The sequence below is a fragment of the Diorhabda carinulata genome, chromosome 5 (genome assembly GCF_026250575.1).
Source record: "Diorhabda carinulata isolate Delta chromosome 5, icDioCari1.1, whole genome shotgun sequence".
Lineage (NCBI taxonomy): Eukaryota > Metazoa > Arthropoda > Insecta > Coleoptera > Chrysomelidae > Diorhabda > Diorhabda carinulata.
In genome coordinates, this window is record NC_079464.1 from 24,367,205 (window position 1) to 24,391,067 (window position 23,863).

The following is a 23,863-nucleotide window of genomic DNA, read 5'->3' on the forward strand; positions in this document are numbered from 1 at the left end:
ACGTTCGTAAATTGATAACTGGAATAAATAAAGTGTAATTGCAGGCAATTCATGTACTATATGTATCCAAATTAAGGTATCAATACAGACAAAAGAATAGTGGCGAAAATGTCATTACTAGGTGAGGAAAAGATTTAGGCTACGGTGGAAATAAGCTAGTGTTTCATATTATTACAATTGATGAAATCCACAACATACCTAATAAGTACAGACTGTAAAACGGTAAAAATTGTGGGGCTGGACTATATGAATAGTTGCAGCTATATATTTTTAGAAGCTTGAAGGTATGAAATCTGCTGTGGCCGAGTAGAATATTAACTGTCTAGTACTTGCATACCTTACTAGACAAAAAAAACTTGGTTAAAAATATTGAATGATTTTGAAAACGCAGTTAAAAGTGGTGTGAGATTGTCATTACCTTATCTGGCTTCTACCCTAATAAAAGTTTCTTATGTTCATTTTTCACCATTAAAAAGTCGAAACTGAGGGAAAAGTGATGTCATGAGAAAAAAATCTCATTTTCAAATATCTTTTTGAATGTTTTAGGTCGTCGATACGCCGCTTTGGATCATATTCTAAGTACCCCTATGAGAATTTCAAATACCATTTCATTTGAGAATAAAGTTGGTTTTGTAGATCTTATCTAAATCCGACTCTGCTATTCAAATTACGAGAAGTCGACCAAATTGGCATTTGAGAATTATTGATTCATTTTTTTGTTGTGCTAGAACTTTCTAATTTCGTTCATTCCTTGAACGGTTTTTGTTTTGTTATCACGAATGAATAAACTTGTGTTGATTGAGAAAGAGAATGTCACAAAGTATTGAAGTGGCAAAATCAATACTTTTACTCACTTACAGAATATAGAAGCTAACAGTGCAGTTTTTAGAGAAATATTCCCCCTAACATACTTCTATTCACTCAGAGAATTTTGTTCGTAAGGAAAATATCATTTTCACACTTCGAGTAGCGTTTGAGTACCATAAATTGACATTCGGACTCTCTCGAAGTCACTTACACGAAATAAACGTTAGAATTATAAGTCTATCAGGAATGTTCGGCTGATGCTTTATTGAACAGGTGATTTCAGTTACTAAAAGTGGTCTGGAATTTTGCTGAGTAACTGGATTAACTAAAAAATTACCAGTGTGAAAAAGAAACCACAATTTTTCTTTCCTCTATTAAATAACTTCGTCACATTTATTTCTAAAATATCTTTATCAGTAATTAAGTGAAAATTAATGTACGTGATTCAATTCAATTAACGTTTTACGATTGGAAAGAATAATTTAATTCTCAACGAATCTAATGCATTTGAATCCATGAAAACTGTTTGAATTATTTATTTAAATCTGTATCTTGGTGGTGAAAACCTGAATTTTTCCTACGAATGGAAATGCTTATTTGGAATGTTTTCGTTAATCTTGCGTTGCTGTTTACTTTGTATGTGAATTCCTCTGTATTCTGGCTCTATTTAGTTTCTCAAATGAGTCCTCTAGTGTTTTATATTCGGCACGAGTACGATTTCCGTGGCGCCTGTATTTGACTATGCCATTTTATTAATCGACCCAAAATAAGTCGAACATGAAGAATGAAGAATAAAAGTTTTCGATATCTCGCTTCGTTTTCGAGATATCGATACTTGAAGTTGGAAAAATTTATTTTTATTTAATATTTGTATATATCAACCTTACCTAACCTAACCTTCTCGTGGTGCATTTTGAGTGTAAAAAGTTCAAAATTCCTGAATTTTTTGAAGCCAAAATTGTCTAAAAAAATTTTTCTTCGCGTCATTATTTTAATTTTTTTTATTATTATTTTTCATTCATATGGGAAAATGAATAACTTTTGAAAGCATTCAGAACGTACTTTTCGTTCGAAAGAGGATATTTCCACATTAAATTACTAATCAAACTATCATTAAATATTTTTTTTATTTTATAAATAATGACGAACAACCGACAATTCTTTATAAAAAACATCAAATTATTCATGTATTTATCGTATGTTGAGTTATATTCATCACAGAGTGATGAAAGTTATAAAAAATGGTTCATTTTGTTATAAAAATCTGTTTTTTTTTTCAATATAATTTTGGTGTATCGGGATAAATAATATAAAAATTTAATGAAAAATCTTTTGTTTATTGAATTACAAGATTCGTATTGAATTTCAAGTGATAAAATATTCATTTGGAACGAATTATTGAATGCCATTTGTTCAGCGAGTTTTGACCTAACGTTTGATTATAACTTTAAGTATCAATATCTCGAAAACGATGCTTATATTCGTTAGAAAAATAAGAGCAGCGAATCTGTTGTTAAATCCGTTACATATCTCCATGAGTATTTATCAAATATTTCACAAACTCTCTCTTGGAGGTATAAGAAAAATAGTTTTCAAACCATGAACCGTTTATAAGCAAATTTCGTTATGCTGACATTTTTTACAAAGAGAATATCAAACAACAAACTGGATATGTAAAGACGCTGATCAGTTTCAACCCAAGCTTTTGTACATATAAAAAAGTTTGGATTTCCTTTTCAATAAAAAAAATCATCCAGTGAAATCATTTATAAAATATGCTGAAAAATTCCAATCAAATTTAGGACACGCACTTTCCTCGATTCAATGTATTATTTTCAGTTGATGATTACTCATTTTATACTGTACATAAGCAGCCCTCTATGAAGTGTTTTTCGAAAGCATCTGAATCAGAGTATTCTTTTTGTCACATCGTCATTACTGATACTCATAACTTAAATTTTCTCTTGAATGCATCAAGCAAATAGTTTTCTAACTGGGAACCAGTTTCTATTTATTGACAACAGAAATCTATTTGATTATACCTATTGAAAACAAGAAATAATCGTTAAAATTGTATTGGAGGCAGAGGAAAATTATTTCTGGTACCTACCTCAAATTGTTTGGAAAAAAGTAGAGAATATTTATAGATGGTAAGACAAGTACAAATTTTGGTGTGAGCTGGTGAGTAACCACTCATATATTTCTGGAATCAATTTTCAGAATTTGGGTTCCAATTTCACAGTGCACATAAAACTAATTGAACACAAGCAGCAATGATAATATTGAAAAGACTGCAACAGATATTTGGATTTTGTTGTATTTTAAATTAAAGATATTGTGTAGTAAGAAGAAATGTTTCTGATAAGCTTATTCATGAAGCGATCAGTAGAATTCTGAGTGTGAACCTGTTTATTAATCTGATTTTTGTTTATTTTATTTTTGACTCGTATAAAATCTCTTTCTGCTCAAATTTTTCACAAAAAGAACATCTAACAATAAACTGTACATTTATGGATGGTGACCAGTTTCAACTCAAGCTTTTGTACAATTGTGATGTTTGGATTTCCACATGCTGAACAATCCTAATAACTTTGGGACATTTAATTTCCTCCTCTATGATGTCTTTCTCGAAATCATAAGAAAAATAGTTTTGAAATGCTGAATCAGACTATTACTATTGTCATATCCTCATTACTGATATTCATAATTTTAATTTGCTCTTAAATGCATCAGTGAAATACTTTTTCAACGAGGAACTAGCTTCTAGCCATCGGAAGCAAAAATCAATCAAATCATGCCTCTTGTTAACTAGAAATAATCGTTCAAATTTCCTTGGGGAAAATTATTTCTGGCAGCTACCTGACATTTGTGAAGTTTGGATTTGGTTGAAAAAAAATTGATATCATCTAGTGATGTCATTAACACATGCTGACAAAACTTAGTTGAAATTGAGATATGTCATTTCCTCGATTCATTGTATAATTTTGGAAATATTAGTTGATGGTCATGGCAGCCTTTTTCTAAGTACTTTAATAAAACTCAATTGTAACTGTATCTATTAGTACTAATTGCGTTTTGCTTTTAACCAAAATTACAACTCTCGGTCTCTAATGAAATTTATGATACCTTCTGGCATTTCATATTACGACGGTCGCTTTTCACTTCACTTTCCGCAAAGGGAATCGCATTACTCTATAAACTAGTTCATTAAGTTTTATTTGACATGTTTTCGTAAATTGGATTTTAATACAAAAAATGGTATTTATATTGGCATGCTGGTATCACATTTTCCAGAAGGAAAGTATATAAATTACGCTAGTAAAAACTAGTAATTTTTATAATGGATATTTCTAAATACGTCAATATTTTGATGACAGCACAATGTGTTCATGCGAAAGTGATGTTCATTATTTTAAGTATGAAGAATTGAAGGGAATATGTTGAGAGAGAGAAGAAACTTTGAGTAGTTACTATATCATACTCAAATAATATGTACAAATTTCTTCAATTTCTTAGACGTTCTGATATAATAATGTATCTAAATCTTCTTGATTTTAGGTCTCTTCTGTTTCAAAATTAGTTTTTCTAAATAATTTTTGTTCCTAACTAATTTTGAAAGAGAAGAGACTAAATCTAAGAAAGTAAATAAATTTGTACATAATATTTGAGTATGATATAGTAACTACTCAAAGTTTCTTCCTCATCCGGTATGATCATAATTAGCTTCTATATATTACCAGTTTTTCTAAATAATTTTTGCTCGTAACTAATTTTGAAAGGAACATAAAAATAATATGTACGTACATTTCGATAAACATTATTATTCTCTTGTATATATTTTCCTCATTCAAATTACGATGTTAAAATTGTTCATTATAGTTTTTGTATCACAGAACTGTGATAGAGAAAATAAAATTTTGCCTGAAAACCAGAATGCAGTTCTAACAACTGACTAATTATATATCAAAACTTACTGTAATATTCATCTGTTTATTTTGTTTCAGGTCAGTTTATATAAATACGAACTACGAGTACATTTTCATTATTCACTTGAGGTAATATCGCAACTTGGAGGTAAGAAACGATTCATAAATATGAATAAGTTGTTACTAGAATGTTTAAACAAACGATGAGTATGTAGTTTCTAAATGTTCAATTTCAATTGCGTATAGTAGTGCTGTTTTTGAATGTTCTACGAGGTTCTAAATTTTTTCTGGCGTCAAGTTTATGGGGAACTATAGATAACTGTTGGTGGAATAACTTCCCATGACATATAACTCGGAGTTATTATAAAAAATTTGCAAATCGTGTAACTTACATGCCTAAGTAAGATACATTGTTAGATTAAAAATTTAACAGATAAAAAACGAACTATTCTAATGCATGGTAATACTTCTTGTGTCACATATATGGATATTGATTGAATCCTATTTTAGAAGCTGGAACAAAAAATTTGATGATATTTTTCAGAAGGGTATATTCGAGGACTGCCACTCAAGTTTTGAGAAATGACAGAATTAATGTGGAAATGTCAAATTTGATATTGTCATCATAAAGTTTGATATTTTTAATGTTGAAGGTACTCAGAACGAGTTGAGTTGAGTTGTTTACAGATTCTTGAAACATTCATTTTGATCAAGAAATTGAATAAACTCGTTAAGATTTTCTTGGGACCATGGGTTTCTCAAAATTTCCTGTTTTTAAATAATCAAATCTAATCTAATAAAAAATCAAAATTATAATAATTGTTAATTTCTTGGTCAAGATTACTTGTAGTATTTTGATTTCATTTCTTTAATACAAATCATTTTTAAGACAAATCTTAACGATTAGTTTTATTCCTAAAGATATCTTCTCCTATTTCTTCACCTTTCTCCGTTTAGTGAATAGAGTGGCGCTCCATTTGAGAATTTGAAAACATATTGAAATTTTTGAACATCATAAACACTACAAAATCTGGCAACGAACCCTGACAACACACATTTGCATGATGAGCTTAGCCGGAGCCCAAAATGTGACCTTTCAGGTTGAAAGTTGTTCGTGGCTTCCTGCGAATCTTTTGATGATTTCACTAACAGTTTTTGAGCCCAAGTCCCTGTGGCGGTCATTGTTTCTGTAGCACCAAAGGGCGTTGACTATGCTCCTTGGCACTTTATTCTGGAATCTCTGTATTATGTCTAAGTTGTTTTTAATGGCACATGCCCAAAGTTGTAAGCGATATGTCCAAATTGTTCTAAGTTATTCTGGTAATTTTTTCTTCCTTTTAATTTCGAATGAGATCAAGACATAGCTAGAAGAGAAAAGTCTTGCGTTCGTATCAAGCTCCAATGGAATCATTAACTAAACAGTGCCAACGTGTATGTTATTCTTGTATTAGGTGCATTACTTTGTTTAATGGTATAAATGGTGACTACTATGCTGCTCCTTCCATCTTAAATTGTATCAAATTATTAATTAATTTATTGGCTTATTAATAATATTATTCTCAAAGTCTCTGTTAATACCATAAAGTGGAATCATACCAACAAAAAAGTTATCATAAAAAAATTGGTGCATATAAAAATCCTCCAGGTCTACTGTCGGCTATTATTATTACTTGTGGTTTATTGATAGTGAGTTTTTGAATGACATTACGCTCGTTGAAAACTAGATATGACGAAAAGAAAACTCCAACTCAACTTATTCGGATGTCAACAGAAAATTCCATATTTTAATGTCTTTAAATGTCGCTTCCAATTCTATATTTCAAAATTAAGTGTGATATATAGAAATTACAAGAAGGTGAACTTAATCTAAACAGGTTCGTTTTTTAGCAAAAAAGAATTGCATAACTTATAAATAGTTTGTAACACGCATTAATGCTTTATTTTCATCGATAGATCATCTATTGAAATAAAGTGGAAATTCCGTATGTGCTTTTCCAATACGAAAGCTACTCGTTCATACCTATGTGTAGCTTCATATTCACAAGTTATAAACCAAGATTCTAATAAATGTTTTCCACATTTTGTGAACACGTGGGCCATAAATTCTCTACCTGTCTTGTTTGTATTAGGTTGAGAATGTTCTCACGACGAAACTCCACATTGTTTTGAATAAATTGTATTAAACACACAATCTGACTGCAAGACTGCTGCTTATAAAGCAGCTCACAACAAAGCAACAAACAAATCACTCAAAACCTACAATTGGAAAAGAGAATGTCGTTTCCATAATTATGAAATATACGCGAAAGTCAGTGGAAACAATCACATACACGAGCAGATTTCATAGTTTGTATAGAAAATAATAGTCCACTCAAATTAGACATTTTACAGAGAAATTCTCTCCACAGCAACAAGAGCAGTCCATTCCGATGTATTTTGGCCGCAGTCTCGAAAATGGGAGGGGGCAGCGATATTGACATATATACCAAAAATTGCTGTTTCTGCACTTATTTCCACATTTTGCGAGAAAACTATGTGTCCCGGCGAAAAACTTAATCCAAATCAGTTGTAGAAAATTAAATTTCCTTCAACTTTGTCATCAAAAATTTTATCGTACCTTGTATAGTTAAGCCACTAGAGGACGCGCAGAAGATTTAAGAAATTTTCTTGAATTATTTGGAAAAGTATGCTTAACTGGGGAAAATAGTGGATTGCAAAATTGTAACTTATAAAATTCCCGGAAACTTTTATCCAAAACTCCTTTTTGAATAACGCATATTTTCGCGCGAAATATTTTTGAGAATCAGGTTTTCCAATTTTCTGGGAAAACTATGCGTTTGAAAAGATTCAAAAATTCTTGAAACGGAATCTAATATACAAAAAAGGGAATTGTTAGAAATGGTCACATTCATAAGAACGAAAAAGCGAAATTTATAGTTCTATTTTGTGATTTCTAATAAAACTACAAATAATTTAATTGATGACTGCTATATATTTGAGATGAAGGGATCAAGAAGAAATCAATTTTTCTTTTTATAAGTTGATTTTATCATTATTTTGATATTCATGATGAAGATTATGTCTAGATCAATATAAATAAACAAGTTGTCATTGTCAATATCATATTTTGATAAAGACTTAAAGAAAAGTCGAAACGTCAAAATTTATCTCTTAAAAATTATCAAAAAAAACTAATTTTAAAACAGAAGAGACCTAAAATCAAGAACATTTAGATGCGTTTATATATATAAGTAGTTTTTTATTGGGAACGTGGCAAGGAAACACCAAAGTGGACTAACTTCAATATATTTTCCGAGCTTCGTGTATTCATCGTCTGGGAAATAATTGATTTATATTTCCGGTGATTTTGATATTATTAGAGCTCGTAAAAATTTTTAATCTCATGGAATTCAAAGTTCAATATTCAAATTGACTTTGATAGAAATATTTGAATATTTCTATTAAGTTAAATGATGAATTCCAGTTCATACTTCTCCCACTTAAGACATGCTGAGTTCAATTCGGATAACACAGGTTCATATTTTTAATAATCTAATCATTGTACTTCTAATGATCTGGCTCTCAGAATTTCATCAACAAAAACAAATAAATCGAAAATATCGATAACGACTCTTGTATTGATCGACAAACTTAAGCTGTACTTATAATAAACGCGCGCATGACGCGCTATAAATGTCAAAGATAGTTCAACATATTGATAAACTGTGATAACGCATACAATAATGGCGCTTGTACTCGCTCTTGACGTCGAAGTTAACCAACTGTAATGTATCTTCGGGCTAACTGGGATGACCATATTTGTTGTATTAAAACATCAAAATCGCTCTTAAACAGTGAAAAATCCTATTTTATGAAAGATTATAATTATCTTTAAGTATGATCGTTAGAGTCAGATTAAAATAAAGTATATAATTTGATACCTTAACGGAACTCAAGTGTCCAAGTGACACCCGTAATCAATGAATGATGTGGATCCCCATTAGGATCGTGTACCATAAATGTTAATGAATACAATAAACCTTGAATTTGAGTGGTTGAATTTATGATTCTTTTCAGTCACATTACTATTAGACAGAAATTTGGTGAAAATAAGAAAAGCTTCTGTATGTTTCTACTAAATGACTAACATATTTCAATGGTTCGCACTGGGAGTGAATTAATTTACACACAAGAGATGTATCTCTGCCTAGGTTACATTCATGCAATGTTTTCGAATTTAAATAATTGTTATTGAGAAATTATTATAAACTTTTTATGCACTGATCGTTGCTGAATGTCAAAAACCTCACTTTCCTACTTAACACACTATTCAAATTATCACTACACCAACACTTACAATTACATTGTTTAACGCGCGTTTCGATAACCAAGCTATCGTCTTCAGAGACTAAGACAGTTTACCCTTTGTCAGAATTCTACATTTTTTTTCAGCAAAGTGAAAGGTCTTTTCTTTCCTTTATTAAAGAAAGCCGGATTAAAATCACACCCAGTGAACGCATGGAAGCCGATTAAGCTTTTGGCTAACAATTCACCAAGCTCGTTATAAATTTTTGTGACGTCAATATATCTTTCGTTATTTCCTGTTCCATTGAGCATCCAAATATTAGAATTAGTATTTTGTAATTGTTTCATATTCCCAATCATTATAATTAAAATATCGGTATCAGAAGATCTAATAACAATATTCGAAGGGCTGTGAAGGAAGTTTTTTTTGAACATCTGTCAAAAAAAATTTCCTTTTCAGTGATGTAAATGTCTTATAACAACTACTATGATATGCAGCGTCAAACATTTCGTCCGGTAAAATAATATCTTTATACTTTAAGTCATGCAATTTCCTTAACCTCAAAATTTTTCGGCATTTTGACATGGTTTCTTCAGAAAATAATATTAATTTATCAGTTTTTACGGCACTACAAAATACACACTTCAATTTCTCTTTTTCATTCGACATTATGTAAAATAAATTAATTCAATGAACGCAAAATTAACGAAAATAAATAAAGCAACACTTTATATTTTATTACATTCACCAACACGAAGCATTTGGATGGGAGTTCACAACTATACTAAAAACATCTGACAAAAACCGTTAGGGTGGGAACTTAACAGAGCCCTCTCAGGTATAAATTTTGAATTCTTTGAATGCTAATAACTATCAATGAAAATACTGTAGGCTAGAATGAGTACAATAGTAATACATAGGGGAAAAAAAGATAGCTACATAGACAGTCTATGCATACATCTCTGACCGTGTAGTGACTAAGTTTTGTTATCTGCTGGAGTGTGTACTCAATGAAAACGTCTGCTGTGGCGAATATAGGTTTTTAAAACCCTATTAAACAAAATATATCAATGGCAGATATGGTCAACTACTTTGAAAATTTTATTTTTTTTAGTACTTTCATACCTGTCTGCCATAATGTTTAACGCGTGATAATGATCTGCCATTGTTATTTTTCGATAATAATAATAATATATTTTTAAATTTCTAAACGGCAGACGTGGTCAAATGAATTTAAAATTTGCTAAAAATCACTACCTGTCTTACCTGAGCGCCCGCCGCGTCCACCACTCTGGGCTTAGTGAGTCCCCATCTCATGTATGGTAGGTATAGGGGTCTCAATGTACAAAAGCCCAGGTCTCGTCAAATACATACAGGTAGCTTTTCACTGGCTCTTAGACTAACACCTTGGTTATCGAAACGCGCGTCAGACTGTGTTATTGTGAGTGTTGGCGTAGTTTTAGTGTTAACGGAGTGTTCAGTATGAAAACCACAAACGGTTTTTTCAACTTAGTTACTCAGTTTTTACTTGTATGTAGATACCCTGAAAATGACTTCTTTGAGTGGAAGGCTGATATAATTTGTAGACGCTCATAAGTGTTCATATAGAAAACAGTCGGCTGGATACAAGAAAACTGAAAATTGGTAGAATATATCGAAGCATTTCCCATTTGAAAATTCCAAGACGAAAACTGGTGATTAACCTGATTTAATCGATAAGCAGGTTATCTTATTGGACGTTCTGTCAAGTCTCTGGTCTAGATCTATTTCGTTCATTTTCAAATATGCTGTAGTGAAGTAACTGTAGATCATTCTATTTAAATAATTCAAAATAGTTGATTACCGTCCAAATTTCTTTATATACATGCATTTTTGAGGTTATGTTTACTAGCGACTCAGCGTCTTGTTGGCGTTCATTCCGTGCAGTTTTGAATTTGGTGTGTGTTTGTAACATTCATGAAAGTCTGGAGCGCGTCATACTCGCGTTTATTATATGCAATGCTTTAGATAAATGATCTAATGACAATAATATAGAGTATAACCTGAAAAACAGTGACAAATCAGCGACTAAGAACGTTGTCATAATAATATGCTATCTTAAAAATTGTCGATTGCCTTCACTATTGATTCCATATGAACAGAAAATTATTTTCAAATTAAATTCACACACCTGCCTTTGTAGAAATGCTTCGCTTCAGTGGAAAAACTTTATCAATACATGGAAATGTGTGCCAGCTTTAGACATACGTTAATTGAATACGTCAATAAATTTCGTCACAAAGACTCGATCCAATAATGAGAACTTCGTGAATAATGGAGAGATATATTATGTACATTGTAAATCGAACAATACTGTATAAGAATTGATGTACTAATTGGAATTGTAATAGAGATATACACACATAATCAATTTTCAAATTAGAAAATAATTTTTGAACAAGGGAAAGAATGCGGTAGGACGTACGATGAGAATTTATTTAGATATTTATCATGAAGTTCTAAATATACAAATAATAGTTTGAATGTTCCAAAATATACGAGTGGTGAGTTACAGAAAAAATTCAATATCAATTCAAACACGTACCATGAGTTATACATTCTCATTAATGTTGTACTTACAGTTATTGTGACACTCCTGGTAATATTGTCTTGAACGATTTTTGGTAATTTCTGTAGTGGTTGAGGATGTTGTGAAGTTAATTCAATACAATAAATTATAATGAGTTTTTAGACATAGTAAACGTTGTCATACAATATAGACAAAATATACGAATCTACAGTGAAGAAATTTCTTGGAACATCTAAACTTAAAATAAATGACTTGAGGAAACTTTTAAATGCAAATAATATTTCCAAAAACAACAGTCAAATATGAATCAGTGCTACCAACCGACCATCCACGTGGAGGTGTTATTTTCCTAATGTATATTTCTAACATTTTTCTATAAATAAATGAAATGGATACAAACTGAAACAGAGAAAATAGTATAAAACACTAATAACAGAGGGCCATTCCAGCATTCGTTCCTTCGGTTATTTACGCTACGTGCTCGTGTCCAAATTTGGAACTCTTAGTTGAATAAAACGCCTTCTGTTACTTGTATTATAATATAGTATTCTGTCAGTTCCTTTAAGATGCAAAACGCTTTTTCTTTCAGGGCGTTTAGTGAGAACGTGGAAAATATAATGCTGGTCAACAGTTTCACCCTTAGAAACCCTCGATATTTTTATTCGTTTAAGATTTAAGATGTAAAAGACGAATCATGTGAATTATTTTGTTACTCAATTCGAATTTCGAATCTGTTTGAAATAAATTGAATCAGAGAATATCATTATTGTTATTCGATATGTTTTCAACAAATCCAAGCTGTTCACATAACTAGCGTCTTTTCTGTTCAATATACAAAATCGGCGACGAGGATGGAATGTTCCTGGTGTTAATTGCAAACGAATACATCTGGATTATGCTGAAGCGTTTGAAGGTAAAAGTTATATTAATGCAAAATCCAAACGGCTGAAAGTGAGGATACTGAAGGATGCCCCGTGCTCTAGTTCCATCATTAAATTACTGGATTACATTTTCTCTCTACATGGAAATCCTAATGTTACTGTTTCGGAGAATGTAACGATATTTTTAAATGCATAAAATAACATGGATTGTACAAGATGAGAGAATTAAGAACCATATTGACGATATGTTGATAGAAAAAAGAAACATCGGACAGAAGTGAAAGATGTGAAGAGTTATAGAGTTGAGGACGCAAATAGAGGACACTTTTAAAACGAGTAATAGGAAAAATCAAGGAACTCTCAGAAAAACGAAAAGTAACCAATAAAAAGAAGATATCGTATTGATGATACAGGAAAACGAGGTGAGACAGGAAATGCAAGAGTATCTTGACAATAAACTGGTATTGATTAATGGAAAAAATGGTTCGATGAGGATATCAAAAAGTATCTGGAGAAAGAGAATCTAGTACTACTAAAATACTAGAAACCTACTCGACATAAACCACGAGAAAATAATCAGAAATCCGAAATATAGATGCGCAATGAACAAAAATGAGCAAATATCAAATATGGAATAAATAACAAATTCCTCGAATATGAAATAATGGAATATGTTCAATATGATAATAATGTAATGATGATCAGAGTGCCAATTGTGTATCCTAGTATGAAAAACAATGCTTGATACTACTAATAAACTCTCTTCTGAATGTCCTTCTGTGATCTGCTGAATTTTTTAAAAGTATAGTTCTCAATCGACCTCTTGAGCAATTCTACCATACACACCTCAAGAGCCATTAATCCGGGATATTCTGTCCTTTATGTTCATTCACTATCTTTACACGGTGGTTATTGAGCTCTCGAAAAATGGCTGCATTTTATTTTTATCGGAAACTTTCACAGATTTTAACGCAGTTAAATTTCATTTAGTCAACTCCTGCGGCACATAAAAACACCGAGTTTTTCCTATTTCTGGTCTTCTTACATTTTACAATTATTCCAATCTGCTTGATGGTTGAATCTAGTACATCAGCAATACGTCCAGGAGTCATATCCTGATCTATCATTAACAGTTATGAAGTTTATCAGCTTTTTCAGAAGGAGGCAGATGAAACAAGGTAAATCGTTCGAAACCAAATTCTTACGAGGAAAATGTTCAAACCATTTATTTAAGATACGATCAATGGTAACCCCACTTGAAGTGGTATAGTTCTTCCAATATCAATTGCAGATTATAAAATTTATTATTTTTTCAATTTTTTTTTTCAAAAATATGTTCATCTTATGTAAGAAAGTATTCGTTAAAAAGCAATCGAATTATTATAAATTGGACGTCATTATACGCCGTTAATTACACAGATGATGAACTTAATTGTAATCCTACCTAGCACCTAGAAAAAAATCATTATTATACCTCGTCAAATTGCTTAAAATTCATTTACTTTAGTTAATTCAGCAATTCTTATTATGATTGCATTATCAGATTACTGAATATTTTTCTTTTCAAAACATTCAAATATATTCAAAATAGCTTGGTGTGTTTGTATATGATTACTGACTTTTGTGAAGTATTAGCTGAAAGCTATTCTCAAAATTTTCATATAAATCTTCTAAACAATCACACAATCCTTAGTTTTGCTATAAAATAATGAAGAGGTAGGCTTCTAGTATATTACTTGAACAGTGGCTTTTAACATTATCAACCAAACTGTAATTCACTCAATGAAAAGTGTCAAATAATTATATTTTATCAAGATTCACCATTTTTATTATTCATTCTCGTAGTCAATTGCAAATATAAACGCAGAGACTTGAATGAATTTATGTGTCATTCTGTTTGAATGTATTCCTGAATAATATAACGACAATGAACTTTCTCATATAGGTTTTCACATAAATACCTAGCGTATAAATACAACTTCTCTCACAAATTTAAATCACGATCTAAACTTTTCGTTATTATCATTAATAATAAGTTACTAGATCATTTCTTGGGATATACTGTTTTGTTCACACAATTCTCCTTCTTTGATGAAATAATTAGTGGCTCTCTGCCAGTTTTCTCGTTCTTCAATATTTGTAGCCTTCGCAAAATAATTGTTCCACATTACCTAAATTAGAGAGATTATTCATTTCTACAACTTCTTACTTTATCGTTATACCTCATAATTCATCTAAATTTAGACTGCTATGAAGGGGATAATTTTCTCTTTGTCTTTCCAAGAGTATTTCAAATTTTATTAAACCAACGTTCTTTTATCTATCAGTACTTAAAAACGTATTCAAAAATTTTGACTGATATATTAATTAGTATCTACATGAGTTTTATGGGAATTGAGACTTGTTTACTAACTAATTATTTTCTACTGAAATCAATATTTCTTTGAATACTAATCATAATTTCAAGAGCTATGATACCATCGAAGAAATAATGAGAATCATATAATATGAAATTTATAGTACCATTATAAATGACGCGGGTATCTTTGCCTGAAATCGGATCGTTCTACTTACTAATGAAGTTTTTTTATTACCATTTGAATGATGAATTCAGTAAGGGTTTTTCTATTCAGCGATAACAGGTCTTAACAAAGACTCATTACTATCAGTGTCGAACAAAGGATTTTCATTACATGGTAATGGATTATTCTTCTTCTACTTCTTGGAGATCTGTCAATCTGTTAATTCTGAAGCTGCCTCTGCATTTTTTCCTGAGAGGTGGATTGTGAACTAACTTTCCACCTTTTAGGTGGTCTCCCGGGAGGCCTTGAGCCGGACGGGTTGTTTTCTAGAACTATTCGCGGAAGTCTGTTCTCGTCCATCCGTCTTACATGTGTACCACTGCCTCTTACGTTGTCTTCCCATCTCACAATGTCTTGTATCCCGCATTGTTCTTTGATATCTGTATTTTTCACTCTGTCTCTTCTTGTTTTGCCCACTATTGTTCTCAGTGTTTTCATCTCGGCCACTCTCAGCATTGTTTTTGTCTTGTTGGTGTCCTCGCGGACTTCTGTGCCGTACGTCATGATGGGTCCGATACAAGTCTTGTAGATTCTAATTTTGCTATCTTTGCGCATGTACGGGTTGGACCAGACTATATCTCGTAGGCATCCGGATGCTTTGTTAATCTTAGGGCTTTAACTGGGTCGTGGGTACTTGATATGTCTATGCCCAGATATCTAAATTGCATAACTTGTTATATGGATTATTAGCAGCATTATTTATTTCAACTGTTTTCAATTCTTTTTATGATGCTCGTTTCGAAAATTTACGGATTTATTATTCATGTCTTCTTCCAATTGGGGGGAATTTTCTGAATTATCTATCATTTCTTCTGTTCTTTCTATTTTTATAATCACAATCCTTATTATATAATTCTTCAATTGTTGATTGTGTCTTTGGAAATATTGTTGATTATGATATCTCCCACTGTTGACGTTATTTTTGTTAGGAATAGTATTAAAATGTCTCGATGTCATAGATATCGGCTCTGGCCTTCGTAATTTATGTACAGGTATCTTATTTGATCGGAATACGTTTTTCCTCAAACCAAACACTTGCATTGGTGGATATGTGGAGTCTTGAAATTGGACATTCCAAACTCTGCTGCGTATAGCTTGTTATCGTCCATGTAAAAAAGATGGGAGATGGTACAGTTGGTGTATCTGTTGGCTTTAATGTTGAATAAGTACTTTGTATCACTGAGCATTGTAGATAGGAGATTCATTGCACAACGGACTCAAGGATTCACCCTGGTACATTCCCCTACGAATGGTTATTTCGTCAGTACTGAGAGAGTTTGGACCGATTTGCATATGCAGGTTGGTTCGCCATCTCTTCATCGTGGTTAAAAGGAAGCTGGCGATACTTGGGTGATCTTTGTAAAACTGCAAGACCTCCACAAGCCAGGAATGAGGTACACTATCAAACGCTTCCTTGTAATCCACGAATTATTGTTATAATTGTTATTATTGTTATATTGATAATGGTATGGATAATTGTTTGTTGATTTAACATTATATTGATCATTCTCATTCTATATTCTCGTTGAATATAGATTTGATTGGAAATTATTATTATTATTATTTCGAATTTTAGGCTCATAAAATTGGCCGTGAAGTTATTCGAAATTTTCATATTTGTTAACATAGGACATTGCGTCTTCTAAAGAGTTACGTTTTTTTCTTATTGTGCCTAATAATTGGAATTGATTGCCGAAAGTTATTAGATTCTCGTTCTTAAATGATCTGGTTCGTGTTAGCTCTTGTTGGGAAATATATTTGTGCATACGTCAAGAGAAACTCACTAAACTTTCAGCTATTTGAACGCTAAGTTCATGTATGACAATTGTATGTGAATGTGAGTCATTGTGAATATTTTTGCTGAAAATGGACAAACTGAATTTGTAGCGTAAATGAATGTTTGTTTTAGGAAGACAATGAAAACTTCAGTCAATTGAAAAGGAGGCGTATCGCTTGCCTTACGAGAAGTGTTTAGGACGGCCACAAATTTCGACAACCGTATTAGTCATATCCTGACTAAAGAACCATGCATACATAAGGTATCTGCGCGTTGGGAATATCGTCTGCTCACTTATGATGTGAGCTAAAAATCAATCAAGATGGTGAATTGTGAAGGGCGAACGTTTGTTTTTTGGGATAGTTACAGAATTGTGTTCATCGACTATCTTCAAAATGGTGAAACAATAACAGAAGAGTCTTACGATTGATTGCAGAATGGTAACCGCATTTGGTGGACAAGAAAGTGCTCTTTTGTGATCGCTACGACTAGATATCACGAATTGCATTTGGACTCGCTCTACCACCTATCGTATTCACTTGATATGATAGTTTTTAATGTTTCCTATCCTTGAAGTACCAGTTGCAGGAGAGAGATGTTCATCAGACGAAGACTTGATTGCCTATTTCGAGAAAAAAGGAGGCACCTACTATCTGGAAAGATTAAAAAGGAGAAAAGGCTGAAAAATGAGAATGATTATTGAAAATAATGTCTCCTTTTCTTGTTTGGTCAGAAACTTTTCAAACAACCCTTGTAAATGGAGACACTCATATAAACGACCGTTTGCAAGATTAATGGATCTCTTTGTTTGTTCTAGATCTGTGGAATATATATAAACCTCAGATCAACTAAGTTAGGATTTATTATCTCATTTGCTAAAATCACCTGATCTGCCTTCCTCTGATTAGTATTTGTTACGAAACTGGACTGGTGGAAAGAAACTTTATACAAATGAAGAGATGACGACTGAGAAGAAAAACGCGGATTTTGCGGAACTTCTGGAAGTTTGTTCATGGTATGATAGAATTGTAAACTTACTGGGGTAATTATATGTAATAAAATTGGAAAATGGTAAAAATAAGATATTTTTCAATACTAAAATAACTTGTTTGCCTTCATATTGTGCCTCAAAATATGACATAACTAATAATATGATCATCAGATTTTTGTAGCACTTGCCGTATTGCCAATATTTTGATCCATTTGGAAAGTAATTAGTGAAAAGTCATACTAATGAAAATTATCATTACACAAGAAGAAAAACAATCTACCTTCATTAGTAAAGTTTTTCGTCTATAGGGGTACGAACAATCGTTGGTAAGGGATGTAATTTTGACTTACGAATACAATGAGACAGACAACCTACATATCTTATTAGAACGGTAAAATACAAATAGACGGATGACCCTATCAAGGGGTAAGGTATTTCTAACATTGTTTTGCAGTCCTTTATTCAATTATTCATTCATACAGTTTCCACAGAATTCTAGTCCTATATTTCTTGTGAACTTATTCGACCAAGTGGACCATGAAAAAACTTTGAAAGCTCCAACAGAAAAAAATACATTCAATTCATTAATCGAGAATTGTATTAATTCAAAAATAATATCAACTTCAAGATTCTAATAGAATAGACATTGATCAAATTGTGGAAAATTGTGTGTAGAAACATTTTATTTTTGACAAAACCAGAAATATGGGTTTATACATTTCCATATCTCTCTGTGATACCAATTTTTTGAGCGAAATAACTAAATTTGAGATAATCATTGGAACAATTCTCGTATTATACTGGCAGACTTCTTTCAAAGTATTTTTTAGACGACGCCATCTGAAAGTTGTTCGTTCTGTATTCATTTACATACCGAAAGTTGCGTTTCGAGTGTTTCATGTAGTGAAAGTGACAGTTCCGTACTGCAAAACGCTTTCAGAACGCTCTGGAGTAGATAACTTTAATTTTTTTAAATATAATTCTCCAGAAGACAATACGCACTCATACCAAATTAAGAAATGAAATATAATGTTTACTCCCCATATAAAATTCGGTAAGCATCCAACAAACTTTTAGTAGACGTAGACTCATCATTTCCACTGTTTACCAATGAAAACATCGCATCGTGAACATAAATGATTTTTGATTGTCCGAAGCTATCAGAAGGCATATGTACACAATTTATTTGAAATATTCCTGCAATACATCCTGCGATAAGCAGTCGCGTCGCTTGGTGAGATTCATTTCTTCAAATAAATAGAAATATTTTGTTCCTTAGACCGAGGCCGAATAAAGACAATGAAATTACACAGTGTAGTGAGAATAAAGATAAGTAGGAATTTGATAATAAAGATTTAGAACAGCTTTTACCTAATATTCCACCACAATCACTAATCGTTATAGACAACGCATCCTACCACTCGCGGCAACACCTTAAGATACCAAATAGTAGTAGTGGCGAAGCTCAAATTTTACCATTTGTTTCTGAAAAAAATATTCCTTTTCCTGTCAGATATCGTAAAAAAGGACAAACAAACAAAGAATTATTTAAGGTTTGAAGTTAGAGAACTACCTCCCCACTATTGCATATTCAACGCTATAGAGTTAATATGAGCAAACGTAAACAGAATTACGAAAATGAAATCAGTCTCCAGAACTGAGTAAGGAGGTTGTAGAGCTCGTAAAGAAAGTTCTAGCAGGAGACCGCCAAGAGCTTTGGAAAAACTATGTTGTACATGTTATCAAAGAAGATTAATATGTGGTATCACCCTCTCCACAACCCTTAAGAATTCAATCAAATGATGACTCTAGTTCAGACGATTCTGACTATCATTATTATTTATGAAGATACTTTGGAATTGAAATATTTCGATAACCAAGTTATCGTCTTCAGAGGCTGAAGGAAATGCGCACTAGTGTAATTGTGAGTGTTGGTGTAGTGGTGGTGTAAACAGAGCAATATTTTAATGAATAACTTCATGATTACTTCATATTTGAGAAAATACCGAATGCCATGAAATATCAAAACTGTAGGACTTTCAGAGAATGGATTGTATAAATATTACAGTAGATCGTAAATAATTATCTAGTCTCTTCGGCTTTTATGAAAAATTTTCTTTGGTTTCCTATGTTCCCAATGCATTTTACTGATTATAAATTTATTTATTCCATTTTTTTTTCAATACTCAAATTCGAATCGATGTTAATAGACTCAAAAAACGAGAATTTGTTATTTCATATTATCACATAAACTTATCGTGGTAGCTTGGACATATCTATAGTCAAAATCTACAGTACAACGAAAGAAAACGTATATGCTCGAACTACCACAAACATATTCTGAAATTATACAATACAAAATATATGTTCTTCAACATGGAAAATAGAAATATGAAGCGCTTGTCAGTGATATTCGCCATTTTTAAGTTACAAGATTCCATGTACTCCCTTTGGCTATTAAGTTTATATTTCAATTCAAATACATTTATTTAATGTAAACTGACATTCGAAATATCATTTGTTCACCTGTTACGATTTTTTTTATCTCTACGTTTCAATGTTACAATTATTGATTCATTCCATTTTCTGCACTCTATATTTTTCTATATCATTCTATCATTAAGATTTTACTGTAGAGTCAAATTCTAATGGTACAAATATTTCATATGTTTAACTGATCCCATCGGTGCGATTTTCAGCCCAAGGTGATAAATTATTCCAGGTTGTCGATGTCCTCGTTTTTTATCCTATAGAGTTGTTAATAGTTGATACTGCTTTCGATCCAATTCTTTCCATAGCTTCTGTGTACTGCATTCATTTTCCCAGATTTTTGCCAATTAAATTGGGAGTATATCATTCGCAAATCTGAGATAATCCGGTATGAATCAACGGTCATAAATCTATAATGTTAACATTTTATCTACAATTTTTAACACATGTTTGTTAATTTTTTGAAGAATCAATTTTACGAATAGAAACTGATTGATTGATGTTTTTTTGTGAGTATAATCAGTGTTTTCGCTCCAATTTTTCGGTTAATCCTTCATTGGAATATCTCACTTTTTTGGAATTAGGCTGCTTGATAACATTGAAAATTTACTACAAAGTGTTGTCAAACTGAACCCAATTCCCCCTATTTCCCAGAAAAAAACAAGAAGTAAAATCAGATAATTTTATAAAAATAATTTTATCACGCCCTGTGATGACATGCAAGTGAAAATGTTCAACTAAGATAGATGTTACTTTATCGGCTAGATCACGTACCATTTGTTTATGTAGACGTTTAAACGTCTTGTTAACAATAATTAAGCTTAAAATTCAAAATATTATCACATGTGAAACGTCAATTCAAAAACTTCAACGTCTTTGACAATTAATCATAGACAGTGAAAACCATTCAATCATTCAAATCAAATTCTAGTGCTTATTCATGTTGATCAATAAACTTTGAGGAGCCGATCAGACGCTTTGACTCAAACCCTTCGATATCATTAGGCAAGCCGTGAGGCTTCTTAAGTAATTAAACTGCACTCGTATGAATGCTTGGAGCTCACAGATTACGTGACCTGCGATTTCATCCTCCTCCATGCACCAGCGGCACTCCAGATCGTCTGCGACGCCCACGATGCGGAGATGGCGTCTTAGACGGCCGTGTCCGGTTAAAATTCCGGTCACACAAAACTAGTTTACGGTCACTAGTTAGATTTTGCGCTTATTTAGTTCGAGCCTTGTATGTAGACTAATAAGAGATGCGATAGCAACACTTTTAACTACACCAAAGATGGGTCTGGCCAGTGACTCCACCTCGATGTTGCCTTTGTTGCTCGAGTAAACGATCACACAAAAGATCTAGATATTGCAGTTATCACTCAACACATTTGTTAAGACTTTCTTGCATTCCAGCACTAGCCTAGAGCTTAGCTTTCTGGCAGCTATGGCTTATATGGCAGCTCTGCTATCTGAGAAGATTGAGATCACTGTGTTTCGGTGGTATCAGCGTCTGCATTTCATCGCAGCAGCGAATACCTTGGTTTGGAATAATGTAGCGTGTTTCTCAAGTGGAAAATATTCTCTTATTTTGGAATTTCTGCAGCAGAAGCCTACTCCGGACAAGCCATTCCCCCTGAAGCCATCTGTGTACCCTCATTGTTAACGGTCGTAGGCGTAATTTGGTCGCTGCTCATCTAAACGATTGGGCGTTCACCTGTGGCATGTGTCCAGATTTTTGCATGGTCAGTTGATTCAGCCTGCATTTCTTTGTGGAAGTTCAGTCTGTATTCAGTCCACATGGTTTCGAATTGTTTCGCTATTTCCAAGGGTAGGAGGCGCAATAGAACTTCAAGCGGTTGGGATGGGACTGTACGCATAGACCCTATGATACTAAGAAACGCGAGGCGCTGGACTTTTCGTTTTCTCCATACAGGGCCACTACTTAGGGTGTAAAAAAATATTAAATTCAAAAAAATGTAGGATTGGATAGGCATTCTAAATACCTTTCAAACGAGGTATCTCTTGCCATAAAGTCCTACTTAATATCATTGGCTTAAGTTACCTGGTGTTGTCAGTGATGCCTATCACGTCATCTGTTACTAGAAGATTAAGGGGTCAGGGGAAAACGTGCTTAAGGCGCAATAATAAAAAGTGAAAAAAAAACGGTATAGATATTTTTTATTTTATAAAATCTGAGATAGAAATGTGTATTTCTGTTTTTAATTTTAATGTCTCAAATCATAAGAATGAGAGACGATGATGCCAGGAACAAATAGTTTAATTCTCTAAATGGTTAGGCACCTTTGGCCCTATAAAATATAGCTCATACGAAAAACTATAAAAAATAAAATGAAACTACGATTCTAACAATTGAGTCAATAATAAAAAGGAACAAAAGCAATTTTATTCTTCAATTATATTATTATAATTCTTTTATTATAAAATGCTCATGTCTAGATGTCGCTATCTATATGAAGGACATATCGAATTTGCAACTATTGCGTACCATACGCTTACGCGTATGAGTGGGTTGAGTTTGTTAGGCACGTTTTCCACTGAACCCTTCAGATATGCTCATAATAGTTTATCTTCATCCTCCTTATTTCCTCAGTCTATGTATCACCGTTCATAAAAAAGGAGGGTAGGGTATATTTAAGAAGCATTCATAGGCATTCATTGTAATTTACTTTTTCCACTATCACAGAATTCACTTGTCAAAGAAACTGCTTCGGATTTGGATAGAGTCTATAAATAATTTAATTTTTGTGTAGAAACTAGTCGTGCATCTTGAAAGAGTAAATACAAATTTTGTTCGAAGACGCAATCAATATTTGATTTACTCAAATCAGTCCTCAAGTATACCCTATAAATAAATTCTTTAGTTGATGTATTGAAATAATATGATCCAAAAACCCTCAAGCGAAACTTTACTGTTTCTTTTTCCTAGTCTTATGCAGGTAATCATATATTTTCATCTTTGTAAAAACATTATAACAGAAACGATCAGAGTATTTTATGGTTTTCTATTCTCGTAAACTACCATCCGTGCTAAAATAAGTTCAGAACTTTCTGTTTTAATATTACCTGTAGGAAGTCATCCTAATGAAAGTATCATTTTGTAACAATTTTTAATTATGTCACAATAAGTACCGCATACTTAATGTTGATTGATTTTTTCTACATCTATGTAAATATCTTAGAGCTACTTGATGAACAATGTAATTTTTTCAGAGGAAAGGCATCAAGTGATATGGTGGATCATAATTGGATGATTTCAGAATTTGTCTAATTAAATTCAAATTTTTGTTATTCTAAGTCTCCTGGATATGTACAGCCTTTTTATGATATTGATGACTTCGTAATCTATGTCGATGTCAAAATATTGATAGGTGGATTGCTATTAATGGACCTACACGTTAGCCCCCTAGATCTCCTGACATAACTCCCCTAGACTTTTACTTTTGGGATTATATCAAGAACGAGGTCTATAAAAGAAGACGGCGATATTTTTGCACATTTAATCTAGTTTGTATT

General features: G+C 32.2%; 2 protein-coding genes across 5 annotated transcripts in view; one reads left to right on the forward strand and one right to left on the reverse strand.

Annotated features, from left to right (window-relative positions):
- The window catches only part of LOC130893859 (connectin), a 619,332-nt gene that overhangs the window by 330,812 nt on the left and 264,657 nt on the right, over positions 1-23,863 (forward strand). Inside the window, exon 5 of one of the 4 annotated variants that reach the window (XR_009059258.1) lies at positions 4,812-8,344. The exons of the other annotated variants lie outside the window; for them this stretch is intronic. The gene's annotated coding sequence lies outside the window, so the exon portion shown is untranslated. Of the gene's footprint in view, positions 1-4,811; positions 8,345-23,863 lie in introns of those variants that run through there. 4 annotated transcript variants of the gene reach the window in all.
- Positions 15,231-15,626, reverse strand: LOC130894538 (uncharacterized). Its single transcript, XM_057801418.1, has one exon. It carries the CDS (start codon positions 15,624-15,626, stop codon positions 15,231-15,233), a length of 396 nt encoding a protein of 131 aa, XP_057657401.1.